The sequence below is a fragment of the Struthio camelus genome, chromosome 2 (assembly GCF_040807025.1).
Source record: "Struthio camelus isolate bStrCam1 chromosome 2, bStrCam1.hap1, whole genome shotgun sequence".
Classification (NCBI taxonomy): domain Eukaryota; kingdom Metazoa; phylum Chordata; class Aves; order Struthioniformes; family Struthionidae; genus Struthio; species Struthio camelus.
In genome coordinates, this window is record NC_090943.1 from 148,681,710 (window position 1) to 148,703,959 (window position 22,250).

General features: G+C 42.5%; 1 protein-coding gene across 2 annotated transcripts; it reads right to left on the reverse strand.

The window, feature by feature from the left end:
* Nucleotides 1-1,116: 1,116 nt before the first annotated feature.
* Nucleotides 1,117-21,685, reverse strand: PLEKHF2 (pleckstrin homology and FYVE domain containing 2). 2 transcript variants are annotated; one of them, XM_068932990.1, is made up of 2 exons: nt 21,642-21,685; nt 1,117-4,595 (listed from the first exon to the last, which is right to left on the reverse strand). In XM_068932990.1, exon 2 carries the CDS (start codon nt 4,579-4,581, stop codon nt 3,832-3,834), a length of 750 nt encoding a protein of 249 aa, XP_068789091.1. In that variant the 5' UTR covers nt 4,582-4,595; nt 21,642-21,685; the 3' UTR covers nt 1,117-3,831. The 2 variants fall into 2 exon arrangements, with proteins under 2 accessions (XP_068789091.1, XP_068789090.1); XM_068932989.1 differs by having other exon boundaries at nt 21,557-21,678.
* Nucleotides 21,686-22,250: the final 565 nt, after the last annotated feature.

Genomic DNA, 22,250 nt, shown 5'->3' on the forward strand with positions numbered 1-22,250 from the left:
ATTAGCTAAAGTTTATCTACTGGGGGGGAACCCACCCTGCAAACAGAATGTTTTTGTTTGTCATTTTTATAATCTGCCTGTTTGATGAGAGACCTTAAAAATCTCAGTTGCAAGCTCAACTTTCAGTAAATCCATTTGCCCATCTTTGAACTTTATTTTGAACTGAGTAATGTAAATGCTTGACTCTTGCAGATTCCTTAGCTAATGAGTAAGTTCATCTGCATCAAATCTGAAGGAAAAACAGTCTAATTAACTGCAGAATAACAACCTCACAGCAGTTTAATAGGCTTCATCTAAAGCCTTGAGAAGACTGACTTTTCTCTTTCCTTCAACTTTTCCAGGACTGAAATACAGGCTCCTGTGAAAGGTGCTAGAGTGGACAAAATCTGAACTCAACTAAAGCAAATGAACATGTATTGCTTCAATATAGTCTGTTCCACAAAGCAGAAGTTGACTGCAGAGCCTTGCAAAAGAGATACTGCAGGCATCACTTCCTCCTTTTTCCATTTGACCTGCAAAAAATAACCAAAAAGAGCAGACTAAATCTACTGCAATGAACTGGAAAAAATTTACATAAAATATGCAGAGGCGCTGACCATATTTACTAACTGTTTTAAGAACTTAAGAGTACACAGCTCCAGGGAAAGTATTAAATGTGTTCTCTAGTTTGATACCAAAATGTCACTTCCAACTTCTGTTCCAAGGCGAGCCAGCCTCCATCACCCAGTGAGGTGGGAACCCCGGCTCCAGGGCCAGGCTCCTCCAACACCTGCGTTAAGGAGTTTCGAGTCCTCCGGTCTCTCTCTTTCAGTGGCTTGACTGTTGCTGCCCTGGTTGAACAAAAAGCCAAAACTTTGCAAACGCTTGTTTTTGATCTTGTTTTAAAACTGTTCCTCTACTCAGCTACAAGAGTTGCTTCTAAATTCTTAACTACATTTATTCCAAATGCAGTCTCAAGTCTCATCCTTCATGCTTATTTACTCCCAGTATATTAGCCCTTCCTGAAAGTTAATATCCTTGCTGTTAAAATCCTTGTCAAAATTCAAAAAAAAAAAAAAAAAACCACTGTTTTCTGTCACCCTTCAAGGCCCACAGTTAAAGAAAATTAAACACATATAGACTTGAAGCTACACCATATATTTGTAAAGAAAAATAATTCGACAGGACAAGATTACAAAGTATGAATTGAGCCCTTTCAAGAACCTGAAAGTACACAAGAGAAGTTGATGTTAAGTCCATTTTGTAAAGTTTCCGCAAATACCACTGAGGGATATGAATATTACCAGAGAACATAGCTTTTAATACTTTCTCAAAAAGCTTGGACCACATACATCAGTTTCAGATGAAACACTCCTCCCACGCACATACAAACGTTGGTTTGGTTACAGCTTCAGGGATCAGTGCAAGTTTCATTCACATATAACAACAGATATCTGAAGTAAGTACAAGAACATACCACAGAAATATAAGATGTGCTCTGACTCTCTCCATCCCTTTTCCCACAACCCCCTCCCCCAAAAAAATGCTGAAAAGTAAGCACAACATAAAGGAACACGGGGAAAAGTACACAAAAAGATGGAATCTTTAACAAGACAAGTTAATATTTGACAGCTTAAGAAAGAGGAAACAATTGTATCAGGAAGTACGTTACCGTTAGTCATTAGAACGTATGTACATGGGAAGTCTGTATTTTGATTCTGTAGAAAAACCGAAGCTAACAAGTTTAGTCTCCATTCCTGAAGTATAAAAATTGTTTTTGAGTAACAGAGGCACATAAAGTAAGCACTATTACTTTAAAATGTCTTCTCAGAATAGCCTATTTTCCCATTCTGCAGGTCATTATTTCCCTGTCTTTCAAGGAAAGAGTATATATAACCACCTATTTCATGTCTTTGAGCATATACAACTGTTCATCGCTTATCTGAAAATCTTAAAAGAGTCCTCCTGGTCCCTAGTCTCGATCACAAAGTGTTTTCCCCTCTTTTTTTTTTTATTTTTATTTGTTTCAAAGTAGATCAAACACTCTTTAGTCCTTTTTAAAAAAATGTTTGGGGGAATTTCTTGACCAGTCATATGAACATGATTTTCCTCTGAAGCAAGGTATTGCAGACTGTTAATGTAGAGCAGCTCCCTAAAGATGCTAAGTGCATCTTCAACTACTAGAGAACTCACTGAAGGCTATAACTTAAGTGCTTTTTTTTTGTTTTGCTTTGCTTAAGAAAAACGTGGCTGACTGTACAAAATGGGAGACTAGTGCAATATGCAGCATTGATTGTTTATTCAATAAATATTTAACCCAATTATTGCCAATCAAGGCAAACAGTGCAGAAATTGTCACTTAACGATCTACAAAAGTTTAACAATTTTTTTTTTTTATAAAGTCAGTTGCTACTATACTTTCATACCATTATTTCAAAGAGGTTTTTCTCCTTCAAAATTGACTACTACCATTATAAAATATAGAAACATAGCATTTGAGGGTTTAACAAGTCTTTACAAGTCTAACTTTTAATATTTATATAGGAAAAATGACACTTCTGTATTCAATAACTCATTACAAGTAAAATGAATACTCTACTAGACTTTTTCCCGCACTGCCTATTTTATAGTTCTTAGATACATCTTTCTTGGTCCTGGTTATACATTTAGAATGAAATAACTTGCATCTCACATTTATCCTGAGGTCAGCTGTGTAAAAAGAAAAGCCAATTCTGTAAGGATATTTGCAGGCTGTTTAAAACTTGAGGTTATTTTTAAACAAGCCAACATAAATTCCTGACTGGAAAAAAAAAACAAAAACAACTCATTAACATTTTAAAAAACAAGTTAGTGTTGCATTTGGGAAGTAATTCCAAAAATATATAAGCTCTCACAGCAAAATGCTATGCCACCCTACTGAAGTTTCAGCATGCATTTGCCAAATTGCTATTTCAAACTTATAAACTATTATGAAAAGAAAATGTATGTATCCCTGTGAAAATCATACCAAGCTTCTCATCTCAAGATCCCAACCCTGGTTTGGGGGTTGCAAGGCAACTCCTGCAAAGGAAACCCCACTGAAGCCTGTGGGAATTTGCAGAGTCTTTGGGTCTGCCCCCACAGATGAGGACACGTGATTTAGGTCTCAGTCACCCACTGTGGGCACACAGATACGATCTTTTCAAAATCCCATTTTGAACACAGCAGTTATTGTCAATAGCACCAATGATCTCTCAGATACCAGCATCAGGCAAATACAGATAATATATATAAGAATAAGTTTCTTCCTGAATCAGCACAAATGTTACAAGGCACTGCTTGGTATAGGAAGTCATAAATAAGAGCAGAAGAAGACAATTTCCAAGTTTTGTGACATTTAGGTTTGTAGTTAGGTCACATTTCAATTTATCACTAGGTAGCACGGTTAGAAAAAACAGATAGTTTTATGGAATTAACGAAAATATGACTGTTTCCCACATGCTTACATTCTTCCTCCCCATATCCTGAAAAGCCACATAACATATCAATATGAAACATAAGGAAGTATGGGTTGTTAAATTAAGTACATTATATTTTCCAATCTTCCACAAAAGTCTAACCTAGACATAACTCAAGTATAAGAAGCTGGAAAATTATCTGATAGCATTTGCAACAGTCTATCCCTGCAGAGGAGTGAAAAACCTATTGTCTAGAGAATTCATAGATTGAGGCACATCATAGCTGAAGATATTCAGGCGTATTTTATGGCTAGAACAGAATTTTTCAGAGGAACCCGACGATAGGCTTCCCCAAAAGCAGCTCCTTAGGGTTTGAAACACCAATTGCAAAACATGGGGAAAAAAGTGTCAGTCCTTAATCGCTACTGTCTTCATCCTCATCATCATCAGATACATCATTTAAAGGGGATTTAGGTGACTGGCTGTAGGAGTCTGATCTAGTGGACTGACAAGTAGTCATCTCCCCAGTAGAAAGAAGATCATAGCAGAAGTCGCAAATTCGCACAGGCTTGGAAGACTGGCTTGGGAGCAGAAACCTCTTTTCAGAGCAAGGCCCACACACGACAAAGCCACACTTGCGGCAGTGGTGACGACGGTTGACAGGCGTAAATTTTGCTTTCTGACAGCGCATGCACACAGTGGCTTCCGAGTCTGGTACCCAGACAGCTGCATGTTCATTACTAGGAGTCTTCCCGCTTTTGGAAAGCAAATCAGAAACACACTTATTTATGTGGTTCATCCACTCAGACTTCTCTGTAGCTGTGGCAGCATAAACTGCAAAAGACTTTGTTGGTGTCTTGATAAGCCACCCGTTCCGTAAGTCTCCCTCGTCTTGGATGGAATCAATAGTGACATTTTCCAACGGAATTATGTGCTGCTTATTGTATTTCTTCTTCTGGATGACAATGTTACCATAAACAAGAATGTCATTGAACAGGAAAAACTGCCTTGCTTTGGGTTTCTTCCTACAAAGCTTTGTTAATACTCCTTCTCCGATCAGAACGCGACCAGGAATAGTCAAAGGTTGACCAGCTGCTCCAAAGCAGTTTTCCACTATACTTATTCGTCTTGTATTTGCCTCACTGTTTGCCAAGCGATCCACCATCTTTCACAAGTATCCTACAATTAGAAAGAAAAGTTTATCATTAGTATAGAACTGATACAACAGCCTTCTGCAAGGAAGCCCCGCATCTCTTCAAATATCTAACAGAACCGGCTGGCTCAGAGACCCTAACTTGGGCTAGATTTAAATCTACGGTGTATTAACACCTAAGAATGTTTAGCAACTGATTAGTCTCTTTTAGAAGCAAAAACGTTCCATCCAGCTCCCTGCTGGCAGCTATCTTTATCATTCAGACAGCACTTAGAGCAACGCTCTGCAGAGCTTCTGGCAACAAACTAGGAGACTTGCCCCTCTAGTAAGGTTTGTGCATGTTGGTTTAGCACTCATGCCTGTCTGTACCCACTCTCTGGATAATAAAAGAAAGTATCTCTCACCATTTTAAATTCTAACACTGACAAAAGCATTAACTTAACTTTGGCCTCCAAGCTGCTCAGCCAATATCAACAGGACAAACACAAATGAAATAATCGATGTTCACACAGGAAGGCACCATCCTCATGCTCAGTATTGCTCTTTTTCCAGAATATAAAGCTTAAATCACATGCAAAAACCATAAATCCACCTACTAGAAGCATTTTACCCAGCCCACAGCCTCCACTCCCCACCACCTGCTTTCATGGCAGACTCTTTAGATATGAGCAGGGAGTAAGTGGCAGGCTGGTGGCTCACTCTCTGCTTGCCGCTGCCTCCCTCCTTACATGACCTGAACCACATCTACGGCCACTGCAACTACGCAACATGCATAGACAGACCACCCCAGAGGTTCAGCTGTGCAGCTCTTGCCTGCTCCTGAAATCGCCTGAGTGATCTGCACTGGTCAGAAGTTCAGGCGGGAAGGCCTTATCTTTCAAGCAGTGTAGATAACTGACAGAGTACATCCATTTCAATTTTGGATTGAAACCACCCCTTGTTCCTTCCCAAGTAGGAAATAAGAGCAAGATCCTAAGCTATCCAAAGGTGAACCGAAAATAAGCAGTTGCTATAGCAACTCATACTTCTGCAAAAAGCTCTTTAGCATATCTCTTATTCAGAGCTTTACAGACAGAAGTCAGTAAAAAGGAAACTCATGCCAGTCAGCTCAAGATATGCTACCAAGAGCCTTGCAAGTATGATGGGGACTTCTGAGAACTGTGTGCTTGTGAAAGCCATGAGGCCATCGTTAGAGCCAAGTACAAACAAGATGTGCCACCTCAGAACAGGCCAAAGCCAGAGACCTTTCTCTAGGCATCCAGGAGATAGCTCTCCTACTCATTCCTTTTTACCTACTGAAGAGTTGATGCTCATGACACCTATTAGTGGACTCCACTTCTTTAAATAGCTTTGAAGGAGAGCATACAAGCAAGAATTCCAGTACGTACACCCCGCATTTCCCAACATGACCCTACTTCGTAGAGTCCTCTCCATTCACCTGTCTTCTCTACTTTGCCCACCTTCAGTGCGGGATCAGCCTATAATGAAGATGAGATTGGGCTGAAACAAGTCCCTAATTCTGTTTAGAGAATCTCAGACTCTGGCAAAAACCTGATTAAAAAAAAAAAAAAAACAACCAAAAAAACCCATAACACCTTCCTATACATTACACCTCAGATACTTCCTTATAAAATATGGATGAAACTTCTGTTTAGGAGTCCAGTTGCAGAGAAGTCTCTCATCCGGCCTTATCTAAGTATGTTATACTTCCTCAGATTATGCAAATCCACATTATCAAACTTAAATGTGACTTAAAACATAAGTTATAGCTTACTGCTTTAAAACTTAAATTAGTTCTGTGAAAAATAATTTAAAGGAGCCCACTCAAACAGTTTCACAAGTGGGCTTACTGGGATATAACTAAACTGACAATTTTTTCAAAGCTATGCACATTACACCATCTTGTTTCAACAAAGTTGGATCCTGAAGACAGAAGAACCTATTAATAAAGGGCATCACCCAGCACTCCCTCTGGATTTTCATTATATGCCTCACAGCATTTTGTGTAAATTACACTTATTTCTTGTCATTCTTCAATGAGAACTGCCTCTATCTTCTTCATAAAACCTTTTGAGTACTCGAATGCTTATCCCTGCTATTTCTAGAGAGAAGAGAAAACTGTAAGTGCAGGTAGAAGAAAAAGAAATGAGTTATTTCAATCTCCTTCACCAGCCCTACATTTCTGAACTGGTTATTCCTGTTACTCTTCTCTAGGCTTTCGAAGCTCTGTCCATAGCTTCCTTTATAAGAGATGCCCGCAAGCGGACACGGCGCTCCCTGAATCCTTCTGCAGCACCACACAAAGCAAAACAGCTTCTTTCAAGTTTGCTTCCCTCTGTGGCTGAGCTGATTTATGCCATCTGACCCCTCCTCCCTGTGCCCTTGTGCCCTTACAAGAACTGCATGGTAAATTACATCAGAGGCCTGATCAACAGGATTAGAACAAAATCAAGCGCTTTAGGGCTAGAATTGGGAGGGGAGGGTGATAGAGGGAGAGAAAGGGAGTTGGTGAGACAGTTCCCTGCATAGAAGTACACTGGTGTACACTGACAAGTAAAGCAGAAGGTCTTACAGTAAATATTAGCTTTTAAAAAATGTTTTTTTGAGAACAGCAAAAGACTGATGATTACATCAGTATGTTCCATTTTTTTAAATGATGTGATTATTCAGATATAGCCAAAATATACCTTTCAAAAGACACTTCATCTCTTTCAAGCATTCCAAGTCCCAATCCTAAATGATGCACGCAGGGAGTTACACTACCTACCTTTCCCTCTTTTATTCAGCAATAAGCTCTAGTCACAGAAGCTTGGCAGGGGGCTGCTTTAAATCTATACCTGCCAGGTATCTCCTATCAAATGGTCTTAATCTAGGAGGCAAAGCACTGGCATTGTGGGAGGAATTCTGAAAGAGGTTTTTTTAGTTCAGAAGGTGGGGTTTTTTTGTATTTTTTAAGAGATTAGCTTTAATTTCTACTAAGTATGAGTGCCAGTTAGCAGAAACATTGTTGGCTGCCCCAACCACTACCATTCCATCCACCACAGAGGAAGTTCCAGAGAGGGAGCTCAGACCAGCATACAAACCAAGAGGTCTTCCAGCTTATTTGCCACTGTCCTAGGCTGAAAGATCAAACTCACACGACTGGCTGCTGAAGAACAGGATTTCGTAAGGGTTAACTAACTGCATGTCCCCTGCAACGCAGGGAAGGAATACAGTCAGGGGAGTGCAAAGAATAGAGAACAGAGGAATATGCTTTTCTGCAGACACGAGTCAATCTGCATTACTTCTAAACTTGCATTTTTATATGAATTATCTGTGAATTACAGCTGGTTATACGATTCTGCTAGTCCACAGAAAAAAGCAGTCATGCTGATGAGCTTCACTGAAACAAACTCCTGGTCTGAAGAAGCTGCAGTGGTCTGTAAGAGTCGCTGGCTGTCCTGCAGCCCCAGCTCAGCGCTCCCTGCACTCCCCGCTGACAAACAGCGAACCCGGCTCAAGGTCACCAGCAAGAGTTTTCAAAATACAAGTCACTGGAGAGGAGAAACAAGGGAGAGAGAAAAGGCAAAAGCTTTTAGCCGAATGCTTTCTACGGACAACCTTAGAGAAAATAATTCTAACCAGGATCATTCAATAATCATCATGATTTAAAACCAAGATACGTGACTCTAGAGCTTGCGCGGAAGACTTCTTTCAGCTTGATAACAAAAGCACTTACTGGACTCAGGCAAGAATTACGGGCAAGTTAAGGACTATTAGGAAGGAAGACAAGATGATCACCTCTCTTCTGGATTTAAACTTTTGTTTATAATGTTCAACAAATTATTACCTACTAGCCTCAATTAAGGTAATAAGAGCCATTAGATTGTTGATGGACCATTTCCATCTTCTTACATGACAGGAATTGTATTTTTCCATACAAAGAGCTTAGATTTTTTTTTTTAAATAAGCACTCTGACATTTTTCTCAGAATTTTAAGTTCCTGGAGAAAATTCAAAATTAAGAATCAATCTGAAATCCTATGCACACTAATTCTCACTCACCTTTGTCAACCTTTTTTGAGAAAGAAAGGAAGTTCAGAAATGGTTAATGACAACGAGAAATTGCCAGGAGAAAGAGTCCTATGATTATAAAGACCAGAGTAACTAAATTTGAAAAAGTCAAGGGGAGACATCCCAAGGTCACAAGAAGAGAGGAAAAAAAAAAAAAAAAAGGTATACCTCTTCCTGCAAGGTAGTGATTGGAGGGGAGAAATGATATGAGAAAAGTTATTATGTCTTAGAGATACAGATTGCATGCAGCTGAGCACAAAACATTTCCTTATCCTCGCTCAGCACGCACCGACATCGTGACTCCCTGCAAAACACACGTAAGCGGGATGCAGGAGAGGGATGCAACCCAAGCAGCCAACATTTCTGCAGCCATACTGCACCACCAACAGTGCTCCATTATTTTCTGGTCTGGACAAGAACAATCCTTATCCAGTGTCCTTCCAAAAAGCAATAGAAAATGATACTTACACAATCCTTGTTAATAACCCTCTTCTAATTTTTTTTAATTATTATTTAATTTTTTTCTTCAACACTGCTTTAAGGGAGGATAATGCTACCGGCCTTACCATAATTGCCAGTTCATCTATCATCTTTATAATTAGCAATTACCGATTAAATTTAAACACACTAAAATCCAGGGGCAGCATTACATTAATGCAAACAAGACCGTCTAGACCTTTCAGGGTTACAGCCTCAGGATGTTGACAGCTCATTCATTATTACGTATGCTCAAAACTAAGGTAACAGCTTTAAAGAAAAAAAAAATGTGTGTGTGTATATATATATATATAAAAATATATATATATATATATATATTTAACCTGCTGAACAATGTAAAAGAACAAAACTAATCACACTAAGGTCCATTTAGTCCTAAAATCTGTCCACGAAAAGATACTAGATGTTTCCAATACAGATTCAACAAATCCAACAATGAAATGTTTACTAACCACAGAATCCACACCATTTGAATGGCAGAAACGGGATCAAACCAAGCTAGGCTGTAATCTAGATATTATTACAGTGCGGCAGATACAGACAATAAAAATAAGATTTAGAAATGAAGGAATTCAGAAGGAATGGAATAAAAAAGGTAGAAACAGCATTATCCACTAATCATACAAAGCCTTGGTTCTCACACCTGCTTTTGTGCAAACAGATAAACAACAGCAACTACGTTCCACTGTATATATTCAAAATTAATCCATTTTCCTTCTTCCCTAAGGATTAATTTACATGTTGTATTATAAAAAGTTTTCTGCTTAGGGCTACTTGGCAAAAGGCTCCTTAAGACAAACCAAAATAGTAGAACAGTTAAAGGTTTTTTTCATGTCTGATTCCACAACTCCAAAGGTTTGAATAAGATATAAATTTCAAACAAATGTTGCTATCCTGTCTTCCTGTGTCTGTCTGTCTCTCTGTATATATATAAAAATATATAAAATCTCACACAAGTTAACCAGATATTAAAGTTACAGAAATCTGGCAAAACTTTTACAATCTGGAGGCATGCAAGTCAGAAACTTAAGAAAGACTAGGACTATCAGCAAAGCAGATATCTAATATGCATTAAACTACCGATCTGTAAGATGATTCCTCTTTTGACTTGATCCACAGGAGAGAAAAAAATAGGCAGAATAAGTCCTCTAACATATGTTAATAAATAACATATGATTTTTTGGAAAAAGTCGTAAATTATTATTATATACTTGAATATCATGTCACTCTCATTCAGCTCTCCTGTTTGTCTTGTCTATGCAAGACAGACATGCTAATTTGACTTAAGGTCAAACATACATGAACACAACGAATTAAATTACCTAAAACCCTCATACAGCTCTGACTGAACGCTTTACCTGAAGTGAGATTTCCCCTACTTCTTTCAAACACTTTCAGCTCTGAAGGCATTCCAGTATTACTCTCTAGTAACATTACATGTATTGTTCTTAAGAACAACACGACTCTTTTTGCACTGCTGCCAAGTAAAGCACAATGGAAATTTCTGACGTGCAACTGTTTCTGAAGGAATTCTGTCCAAGTCGAATGCTTTGAAAGCATTTTTATTGGGGAAAACTGCAGAAGTAAACAATTCACAGTAGATAGTCTACAGTTCTTGACATAGGTCAGAAAAATCAGCATAAATAGTAAGCCTTACTTTGGCCTCACTAGTTCCTGCACAGCCTCCCTGAATACTTCCACGAAAGGGGGGCTCCATCCCTTCTCCCGAAGGCCTCGCTGGGTCATGCTCTGCTGGCAAACGATGCTTTTCCTGCACAGAGATCTGACTGGCTGTAACCAGCGTTTGTCCACGCACAAATCAACCCTACCTGTCAAGAACCACACAGGTAAGAGCAAGAGCCGGAATAAAAATGATATAAAAATATCAGGAAAAGGGACTTGATTAAACTTTATTTCTGTAATGTAGTATGTAGAATAAAATACTGAGGAAAATGAAGTTTTAAGTACCCATTAAGCCATGTATGGTTTCATTAATCTTTCATTCTACGTTTTACAGTTACTTCAATACATCTATAACAATTAACTACAGTTTCAGAGCCTGTATTTGGTTTTTATAAAACAGAGCGCTACGACAATACAGAAAGTCAGACAAAACTAAAAGAAATTGTACCAAATAAATACTATGTTCAGAGATGCACGAGTATGACATGAGCTGCTTTCTAAAGGTCTTTATCGCTGATGAAAACTAACATGACAGTAGCAACTACAAGCCAGTATTACGTGCGAGCCAGCTGTACTGGATGCTATTTAAAACATACAGCAACAACTGTTACTTAAACAGAAGTACAGCCTTCCAACAAGCCGTTCTCTAACTTTGTTCGGAAAAGCATTTCACAAACTCTTGTATTTAACGCATAGTCCTGCTCTCACAACCGGGACAAGCTGGTAGGAACACAGCAGATAACCTGCCGGTATTTGAAAGGTGTGACTATCAAGAGTAAGAAAAACTACATCACAACACTGCAGCAAAATAAGAACGACAGCTTAAAAAGATGAAATCGAGGAGGAGAAGACAGCAGGAAAGGAGGCAGTAAGACCCCCCTGAACTTCAGAGGCATAGTCTTTATCCAGAATCACTTTCCACTAAGTCAGTACAAAAATGAGAAAGGGCTGCGGTGAGCAGAAGGGCACTGCCAGCTGGACGCACGCTTTGCTTCAGCGAACCCACAGTCTCCCTTCATGACAACTGTCACCTCATTTTCTTTTTAACTACTCTTTCAATTATTTATAAGTTTAGGGAACAGGCTTCTGGAAAAAGCAATCGATTCTGCACGCCCCTCGTTAGCAGAAAGGCAAACTGGAAGGCAGTCAAGCAAAGCGTTAAGAGACTACTAGCACGACTGATTTACGAGGAACAGCTGAGAAAAAAATCTAAGTCTCTCTTACCACACCAAACACAAACGTAGCAGATAAGCCTCCTTCTTAGCTGAAGTTATCAATATCTAGCAAAAAGCATACCAATATTTGGAGGGTGTGAACGCCAAAAGTTAACAAAGGCATGGAAAAATGGTGCAAAGAAAGAATAGCATACAGTCTTTAATAAAGCCAAAAAAGATAAAATGCTGGAAAAGGTGGCAATACCATGGCAGCTTGGGATTACTCTCTAAGAAAGTAATGAAAGCCTCAACGCTTATAGCACTTTAATTCGAACACTACAGAGAAAACACAGTACAAGCGTCAATCAGCATTACAGCGGCAGGAGAGCGGCAGAGGTGATGCTATGGCTCTTGTCCACCTCTCACTTCTACAAGTCTCACTGTAATGTTTTCTGCATGAATGTAATTTTTCCACTCTGAGCACATCACTTCCTGGCATTGCACAAGCCTGCCGAGTAATAACGCTGGGAGGAAATGCAGATGAGCTGACTCCATTACAGGTATATCCAGTATGAACCCGCACGCTTCACCTTCAATTTGTCTCAACCTGTTGACAGCGGTTCCCAAGCGGGCCACAAACTCGCAGAAACCATTTGGCACATACGTTAACAGCAACCATATTACTCTTATTATACACCTCGTGAATACTCGGCTTTCTAACACTTTAGTGCTCTTAGGATTAACTAACACTCTTCAAAAATCCTTTTTGTGTTCCAGCATGTCTCAGTTTAGTGGTCAGCGATGCCTAAATATAGCATTAAAGACAAAATCCCTCCATTTGTCTAGTTGGATGTGAACCTGTAATTGCCACGATCACCCGAACAGGTCTGTATTTTTCAAACACTCCTGCGAATGACGGCCGCAAGTCTAGTCTCATCAAAAAAAGCTCCTGTGGACTGTACAGAGCATAGCAATCCCTATTTAAATTACCTAACACCTTACAGTTCAGTAACTCTTTCAGTAAGTTAATCTTAGTACACTAATTCACAGCTCACAAAGAAAGTCTGCTGTTTTAATTCGCTAGTTGTGTAAGACGTGCTCACAGCACATACATGATTCTACATGAAAAAACAAACCAAACCAAACATCATTTACTGCCAAACCTGCAAGACAAGTGCGTTACCCTTAAAATTTACAACAGCCATTATCTGACTGGGCTAAGAACACACAGAAAGCCCAGGTGTATTTTGGGGACAGAGACTGTTTCTAGGTAGCTCTATTAAAATATGACCCTATACTGGTCTAATCACACCATCTCCCTCTTTCCCCAGCCCTGGTAATTACCAAATTAATTACCAAAGCCTGGTAATTTGGGTACAGGAAGCTATTTTTAGCAAAAGAGTGTTTTGCTAAGCAGCGTATGCCTTAGCAGGGCGAGAGACGGGGGTAGCAGAGCAGCGCTGTGCGAGCACCCAGGCTGGTCTGAGGAACTGTTAGCTTGCACATCCCTCCAACTGCTGCACGCAGGCAAAAACACCCACCGGTTTTGATAGCCGGACATCGGCTCCCCCTGCGGTTCAGCATTCAACACAGTACACCTCAGCAGGAAAGGGAGCACCCGCTTAACCTCGTTGTAAACAGAAAGGCCTGCTGCTCTCGCATCCCAAATGAGCTGTGCGGCAAAGAAGCCTACAGGAGACTTTGGAGCAGTCAGGCGGAGGAGGCCCTTTCGAAGGCAGCGACTAGGAGCAGGCAGCCGTCGCCAGCCGAGCTCGGCCGGCGCCCAGCCTGCTGCCTCCCTGCGCGGGCGAGCCGTCCCGCACGCTGCGCCCGTCCCACGGGCCCCGAGACGGGCACCCCTGCTCCGAGCAACCGAGCACGTCAGCCCCACTACAGAGAAACCAAAAAGGTTACTAAAGAGAAAACGGAAGGGTCCTTGTTTGGGCAATCATTCAGGGGCCAACCGAGAGAGCCCGGTGAGCGGGGCACGGGGAAGCGTCACCCGAGCGAGGGACAGAGCGTGCCGGACCCGCGCGGCAGGCTGCCGGAGCAACAGGGCAAACCGCACGTAGGGGAGAGCACGCTGCGCTGCGAGGCTCGTCACGCTTTGCACACACTTTGCAGCCGGAAACGGAGTACAGAGGAGACTCGATCCGCTCCTAGAGCGAGCAGAAACGGTTGTATCCCGCCCTCCCCCCTGAAATTCATTTGCAAAAGTAAATGAATTAACAGACAAGGGGGAAGAGAGCCCGTTGCTGAGTCCCCGGAACAACTTTTTTTTTTTTTTTAATTAACAAAATCAGCTGCTATTCCCACTGTCAGGCTGCTACTTACAGTAAGGCATGGCAGCCGATACTGGTTTTGTCCCCTGGCATGACAGATACAGAGCTGCTGCTGCAAAGAAATACACGTTTCTCCAGACTGGCAGCTGGCAGCCAAGAGCTGCAGCAGCAAAGGCAGTAACTTCCTAAACTCACTTCTTTTACCTGTTGCCTGGCTTTTACCAAGAAGCTCCTCCTGGCCTTACCCGGCTGCCGACGAGCCAACCCTTCCCCAAGGAAGGATACAGTTTTACAAGGCTCCAAACAGCCCTCACGAAACACGGTGCTGCTGGCCAAGCCTCTGCTATTTCCATTGCCAAATTCTTAACACCTTTTGAGATGTAACTAGAAGATAACCAGCACTTGCACCTGGAAAACAGGTAAAGGCTGGAATAATAAGCTCGAGTTCTGTAAACATAGGTGAGCAAGCTGGCCTAATCCTCCACGAACAATGTTGCCAATTCAACAGGAGCAAATTGATCCGTCAAAGGTCAGAAAGTAAAATTTAGAATATTAAAGATGTACCAAGCACTTGCTGCTGCCAGCATACTGAAATTGGTATAAGAAGCTTGCAAGTAAAACAGCTATGTATATATACAAATTCCTTTTTAAGTTAATGAATTGAACAAGCAACTAGGGGAGAAAAAAAGCAATATTCAGATTAAATCTTTGCTGTTATGGGAAAATACTATTTTAACTTTCCATTTTCATGTATTCAAGAGCATGAGTAGTGGTTAGCTTAGTCTCTGCTACTTACAAATGGCATCTTTTCCTTAACCAAAGCATCATGAACGTACACCAGAACACTGCTTCAAAAAGAGTTTCCACAGACTTTTATCCTAGTTCTAGCTCCTTCCATACCATACGCCATCAAAGCTCTCCGCAACTCTGACTCGCTGGAACGGAAGGAACAGCAGACAACGGACCAACGCCTTAGAAACGTGCCAGAAGAGTCAAGGGCAGAGGAAAGGGAGTCCGAGACGCTGCTCAGGCTCAGTGAGCTGAGAAACACGACGCCTACACTGATGGTAGCCCAGACCTGCAGTTCTGCAGGTCCGACACCAAAACATTTGGGCTAGTGAATAATTTGTCACATATGAATACCACTACACTTGACATGAAACGGACATGGGATAAGGGCCATGAAGACCAATGGAAAGGATCTGACCAATTTCAGTGCAAGTTAGAACACGCCTTAAGTTTCGCTAACACAACGCAACACAGCCTCCATGTACCTTTTAAATCTCGAAATAGAAATAAATAAATACTCTCAGGGGAAAAAAGAAAAAAAAAAACAGAATCATCCATATAGCAAAAATAAACCTTGACACAGCAGTTCTACAAGAAGCGTTGCCAAGCTTGCTTTTGCAAGCAAAATTGGGTTGGCTACATAGTAGGAACTGGTATGGGTTAACGGCTATTTAGAAACACACATGTAGACCTCTCCACACATCACATGTCACCTGCAGTATAAGAGTGCTTAAGATTTCATCACATGCTTCAGGTCACAAACTAGCTAAACACTCTCTCAGTCAATGTGAAAAAGAGGACTTGGTCTTCAGCGGCTGAAATAAGCACTACTGGGCAGCGTGCTTCTTGAAGCAAGTACAGCACCTGCAATCTGCAAGCATAAAATATTTACAGAAGGATCACTGATGTGCATCTTTTTAAGTATACACTAGAAAGAGCACATGCATGTTTTAGCGCTTGAGCTAACAAAACATCTACAGTCAAGCGAGTTTCCTCAAGTCAGCAGAACTTTGTTTTTCCTTTCTTCATGACTATACACCTCTCACACTGACACCTGACAGTTCACTGCAGCACGTCTCTGCACTATGTACAGGTACTTAAAACAGCCAATGTAAAACAGAAAACAAAGTTTACTTTTATCAACATTATCAGAGCAGCTACTGAATGTTATTATAAGGACTAGACTATAAATACTTTATTATAGCATGACCAAGCTATAGAAGGAGTTAAGGTAGTTAAAATGTCAAAACTAGGTAAGGGCCATGAACTTCTTACCAATAACTGCAACATGAAAGGACTTTCAACCAGCCGTGTTTTACAAGACAGCAAAGTCTTCCCACGCAGTCCCACAGTTCACAAGCACAGCACCAGAACCACATCATCTCCATTTCATTTTTTTATTACATCAATATTCATTATTTTCACATGCACGTGCCTGTTAAAAATTCGGATATCTTATTTAGGAAGTTAAATTGCACGATTCAGGGGTTTCTTTTAACCTGATCAGTATTTCCAAGCATTTCCACAGAGCTAAGTGAGATACAAGCCCAGCAAAAACATCCAGCTTCCTCCTCTAACCGGGTGGAAGCAGCTTAACTTTTTGTTGCTCTTAGGTAAATTAAGAAATCTCCACTTTGGGTGACAACTCTAATATTATACCGTGGAAATACTTTCAGAAGGCTGTGTAGTTGGCAATTACCTTACAAGGTTAGCACATACAGCACTGCTACAGCGCATTTTCAACAATTATCAGAGGGAAATCAGAAGACTTAGACATACTTAGCTTCTTAAAATATTTTAACCAAGTAGTATTAACAGCTACATTGCTGCATATGAAAAGAGAAAGAAAAAAAAAAAAGCCAAACAATTATCATTTCTATTGCTAGTTCATCAACAAGAACAGACTACGGGTAAGCATCAGTAGCCACAGGGAACCTTCTTATTACCACTTTAATTAAACCAACTGAAAGAAGTCACTCAAACTGGTTGTAAAAATGGCTCTGGCCACAGGAATTGTGTGCACAGGAGGGCTGCATCAAAAAAACCCAAAAGTTTTATACTGTCAACTACTGACAGCTAAGTCAGGAGAAATTTAAAGGGGGAGGAGGGGTCAGTTTCCAAAAGAGGCCTGTAATCACAACAGCTTGCTGTATGTGCCCTTCTCAAGAAATGCACTCACCACCCTTTTTCCTTTCTACTGCTTGTCAAGTCTGTTTGATGCATTTTAAAGTTATATGGGAAGCACTTGGAGAACAGGCATTAGGGCACTCAGCACAACCCAGTCCTCCGAGTGCAATAAACAGCGTCCGGAAAGCTACAGGGTCTCCTAGTCCACATGGCCGTCATCCAACGGGACATTCCCCTTCACTCTTCTGCAAAACTTCGGCCTGTTATTAGTGCACCGAAGATGACAGGAGCTAGAACAAACTTTGGAAACTGCACAAACGTTTTGCATTGAAGCCAAGAGCTGCACAATTCACTGCTCTCAGGAAGATGCTATCTGGCAAGTTCAAAGACGCTGCGCACAGTACACTCCTTAACATTAATCTGCATTAACGGAGTACACATACATTTCAGAAAAGCACATGCCAAAGAACATACTGTAACGTTTCATTTTGCAGGAGGCACATTCAGTACTGAGAAGCAAAAAGGTAACGTCTAGATGCGAGGTACGAGAGGCATCTAGTGAAAGGTAAAGCTGCCCACGGGAAGATCAGACATGGCCAGCAAGAACCTCCCTCTTTAGACAAATGCCTGTTTGAACTAGTAACGTTTCCCAACACACTGTGTCTCAACACAGTAACCAACCGCTCGCACACCACTACGTAACATTTGGGAATGAGGATGAACGAGTGAGATTTGAAATACTCAAAAGCTTCAGTTATTTTTCCCTTTTGCGTTTATACAAAATGCCAGAATTCTGCTACATTATATACATGATGTGCTAAGCACTGTTTTACTGTAAAACACCATGATGTAAAGAGAAGAAGAGGAAGCCAAAAATCTTCAAAATAATTTTTAAAATCCTCAAATTAACTTATTTTTATCGTCACTGGAAGGTAACAAAAACGTACCATTAAATCCAAGCCAGCAGTACTTTTACCAACGTATTTTTGTTTTCTAAAGTTACATACATACATTAGTGCATTTTTGACTATGTAATACTAAAATGTCAGACTGAGAAACATGAAGTACTATTCCACTGAAAAACTCTTTACACAGTAATGTTTCTTTTCACGAAAAGAGAACCTTTGTCCTATGACTCTCCATCAAGCAACTTCCCATGCAAGCAGACCCATTTATTTCAGAGGGACTACTCATATGGACAAGAATCTGCAGCGCTCTACTTGCTAACACAGCTGTCATCACATCTTATAATCCATGGCAACATTAAAATAAACTTTAGTATGATAAACATGTTCTACCACACCTGTCTACAGGGTAACTTTTCTTGCTCTCTCAACTGTGAATACAAGACCTCCGCTACACCGTGAAAACAAAAGGCATTCTACAACATCAAGCTTTGTATTTGCTGCATAGGGGAAAAAAAAAGGAAAGTGTCGTTCTATTCCAAAAGGGTATTTCTGCACCCTATTTATTCTCTTTCAGAACAATCCCCAAATTATCACATTTCCATCAAATTATGGAATTAGTCTATGAAAGTAGCAAAACATATATACACAGATATCAACAACCGTAAAAAAAAAAATCCACATGAGTTAAATGGAAAAATAATCTTGAATATTAACAGAGCTTGGAATAAGTCAAAAGCATGCCTTGCGAACTTAAAGTAGTACAGAATAAAGTTTAACTTCTTAATACAAAAAAAAAGAGAGAGCATTAAGTTAACTAACTTTCTTACCTACCAACATCTAACAAACTTATCCGCAGTTAACACTGGAGTTCCTTATTTGACATCACCCACTAACAAATGGCCTTTAAAAATAAAAACTTGCATACCGTTTGTTTGCTTGGCCAATACTTCTAACATTTTAGTTACCACTAATTTTTCAGAAAATGATATCTTCAGGCGTAAAAACAACTCTGCCTCATCGACACGCCATATCTCGACCCTAAGCTTTCATTTTAACATGTCTAGCCCCCTTTGGGGAAGATAAAGCACCACAAACGCTCCGAGTGTAACAAAAAACCGTTCATATCCTACCCTGCAGGCAACACCCTGCCTTATTGCACTCCCTCGGCTCTTCCTGGCAGGGTAAACTAGATGTGCCTGCCGCGCTCTGCGATATCCCGGCTCATTAAAAACTGCCCTTCCAGGCTGCTTTTACTGCTCTGACCAGACAAGAAGAAGCCTTCCTGCATCCATAAGCACAACGGCGAAACCAAGAAGTCGCAACGCCATCTGAACACAATAACCGTTCTACTGTAAACGCGTAAACTAATGGGCTTCAGGAGGTTAACGGTAGATCTTCTGTTAGTCCAGAGAAGTACGCAATACTAACTTACAATCTCTGTCCATAATTTAAGGAAAACAGAACGTAGCCCTTGCTAAAGAACGATTTCCTTCCTGGTTTTAATGAAAACTTGCTTCCAGACGAAAAGATATCGCTCTGCTTAATTGTAAAAGATAGGAAGCAGGAAAGTGATCCAGCTTCCCCAGTCCCAAATTTCTACTCACTAGTTTTCATCTAGCATTTAAGGGAATTCCTCTGTGTAGCTTTCTACACAGAACAAACCTCTTAATCACTCCAAACGCCACATGGTCTATTTACATTTAGAAGGAAGAATTTGGGAGTAATGCTTACAAGGCTTCACTTTCACTGCACTTTGGACACTTAGCTAGCATGCCATTTCGAACATAAGCTACACTGCCCTGAAACACCCTGGAAAGTATTATTAAGTAAGTTGAGCTGATATGCATGACCTTTAACTACATAAGGATTCTCACCTGATTAGTCAATAGTATTTAGACCACATAGTTCAAAAGCGAAAAAATTTGCATTCATTGCTAAAAACTTGATTCCTTTCTCACACTGATGTGCTCACATAAAACAAGCATCTGTAGGAGCTCAACACTGAGTAATTACACTGCAGTCTTTAAATACTTCCCTTCTTTCAGGTGACCATCCCTGAAAATAATTCAAAATCTACTATTCTTAGAATGTGAAAGCTGCGTATTTAAGTTTTTCCTTTACTTAGAGAAAGTAAGAGAAATTAGTAATCTCAGTTCCAAATTTGATTCCAGTTTTGTGGGTTTGATCTCAGAGTCGGTTTAGGTTTAGACAAGGTTAATAGAGTAGGCAAAGCGATAGGCACATGAGAGCCTGAAACATAGCGTTTGTCCAAAAAGCATTAACCCCCAGAGTAATCACCCGGCACGCGGCACAGACTGAGTCAGAGGTTAATGCTGCCTCCGGCACCGCTCTCAGCCACGCGATCGAAACAGAAGCAAAGGAAGTCTTAATATGTGGTTAAGCGATATAACAGGTAGTTTTAGGGTATCGCAAACTATTGCACTGGTGCTTAACGTCAAAACTTAAGCCAAAGCCATTTTTTGTTAATCAGGACAAATCAGACGCCAGGATGCACTCTCCGTAGACCAATTCACTGGGTTTTTTTGCTTGTTTCTTTGGGGTTCCCCCCCCCACCATGAAGAACAGTTCATTCACTAGCTACTTATAAACCCGGGGTTTTCTGCACGCAGCGCAGGCAAAAGGGAAAACCTGCGGCCAAGATGCCTTAGCTCGAACCGCTCTCGGACAACTTAGGCGCCCCAGGTATTTTAAGCAGACCAGTCGCGTTCCTCTCCAAGAGAGGCAAATTTAACAGCGAAGTAGCAAGTTTCCCGCTGACAGATGCGCCCTCCACGCTTTCACCTGTTTGTCTGTTTTGTTTTTTTAAAGCCACAGCATCCAGAAGGTTTCGGCAGGGCAGCCGCTCTGCTCGCCTGGAAAACGACGAGTAGCTGAAAGTTACCAGGACGCCCGCGCCGCCGCCGCCGCCGCCGCCCTCGCTACCGCGCTCGGCGAGGGCCGCTGCAGCTCGCGCAGGCGGCTCCGCGCACCGCCCGCACACAGCCGCTCCCGCCGGGCGCCCCGGCCCCGCCGCCCGTCACGGCTCCAGGAGCCCCGCGCACTTATGTAACGCCTCGGGGCGGCCGCGGCTCGGGCTGCGCTTCTCCCCCCCCCCGCGCCCCTTGTAAAGACGAACTCGCTTCGGCAACTCTGTCGGCACCTCGGGGGGAAAAAAACAAGCGCCGGCCGCCGCTGCCCTGCCCCACAGCCAGCCCGGCGCGCCGCCGCCGCCCCGCTCCGCCGCGGGCTGCCCGCGCCCTCCCCGCCGCGCCCGGCCGGCACCCCAGCGCCGCCAGCCCGGGCCGAGGCCGCCCACGGGGCTCGGCGGAGCCCGCCGCCGCCGCCGCCGGGGCCGCTCCTTCCCCCGCCAGGCAGCCCCCGGCTCCCAACATGGCCGCGCAAGGGCGGCCGGAGCCCCGGCCGGCAGCGAAGGGGCTCCGCCAGGAAAGTTTTCCTCTCGCTCCCCGCCCGGCCCCGGCCGCCGCGCTCCTCACCCCGCGCCGCCCGGCGCTCGCAGCTCCCTCCGCTCCAGTCGCTGCCGCCTCCCGCCCTCTGCCCACCGCAGCCGCGGTCACACACCCGTCACCGCCACCGCCGCCGCCGCGGAGGGGGGGGGTCGGGCACCGCCCGCGCGGGGCGGGGCCGCCGCCATCTTGGGAGGGGCGAGGCCCAGCGGGAAGGGTCGGGGTGGCGCCTCCGTCCGCTCCGCGCCGCCGCCTCGGCCCCGGCTCCGGCCTGTCCGCGCCGCCTCCTGCTTCCCGGCTTTGGCTCGGGGTTGCTGCGAGCTTCGCAGGGAAGTGACAGCGGAGCGCGGTCGTCGCGGCGTTAACGCGGCGCTGCCTGCTCTCGCCCCGCTGCAGCGGGCGGGACTGCCCTGTGGCAAACGGCCCGAAGCTGTTTTAAGAAAAAGTTTCGCTTAACGTGAAATACAGCAGAGTTTCGTTTTCCACATCTCCCGTTCAGCTGATTTACTGGGCAGTACAGCGGCTGGCTTTTCTGGGGGGGGGGGGGACAAATCCGCTTAGGCAGTGTGGCTTTCCAGGGGTAATAATGAGCCCACTAAAGTTGCTGAGTTTGATTCAGATTCGTAAGGCAGGGTTGTTTGCCTTGATGAAGGTGCAGAGTTAAAAGTGAGCTTGTGGCATTTTTGGCAGTGGCGTTTTTTTAAACGTGACGTCAGGAGGAATT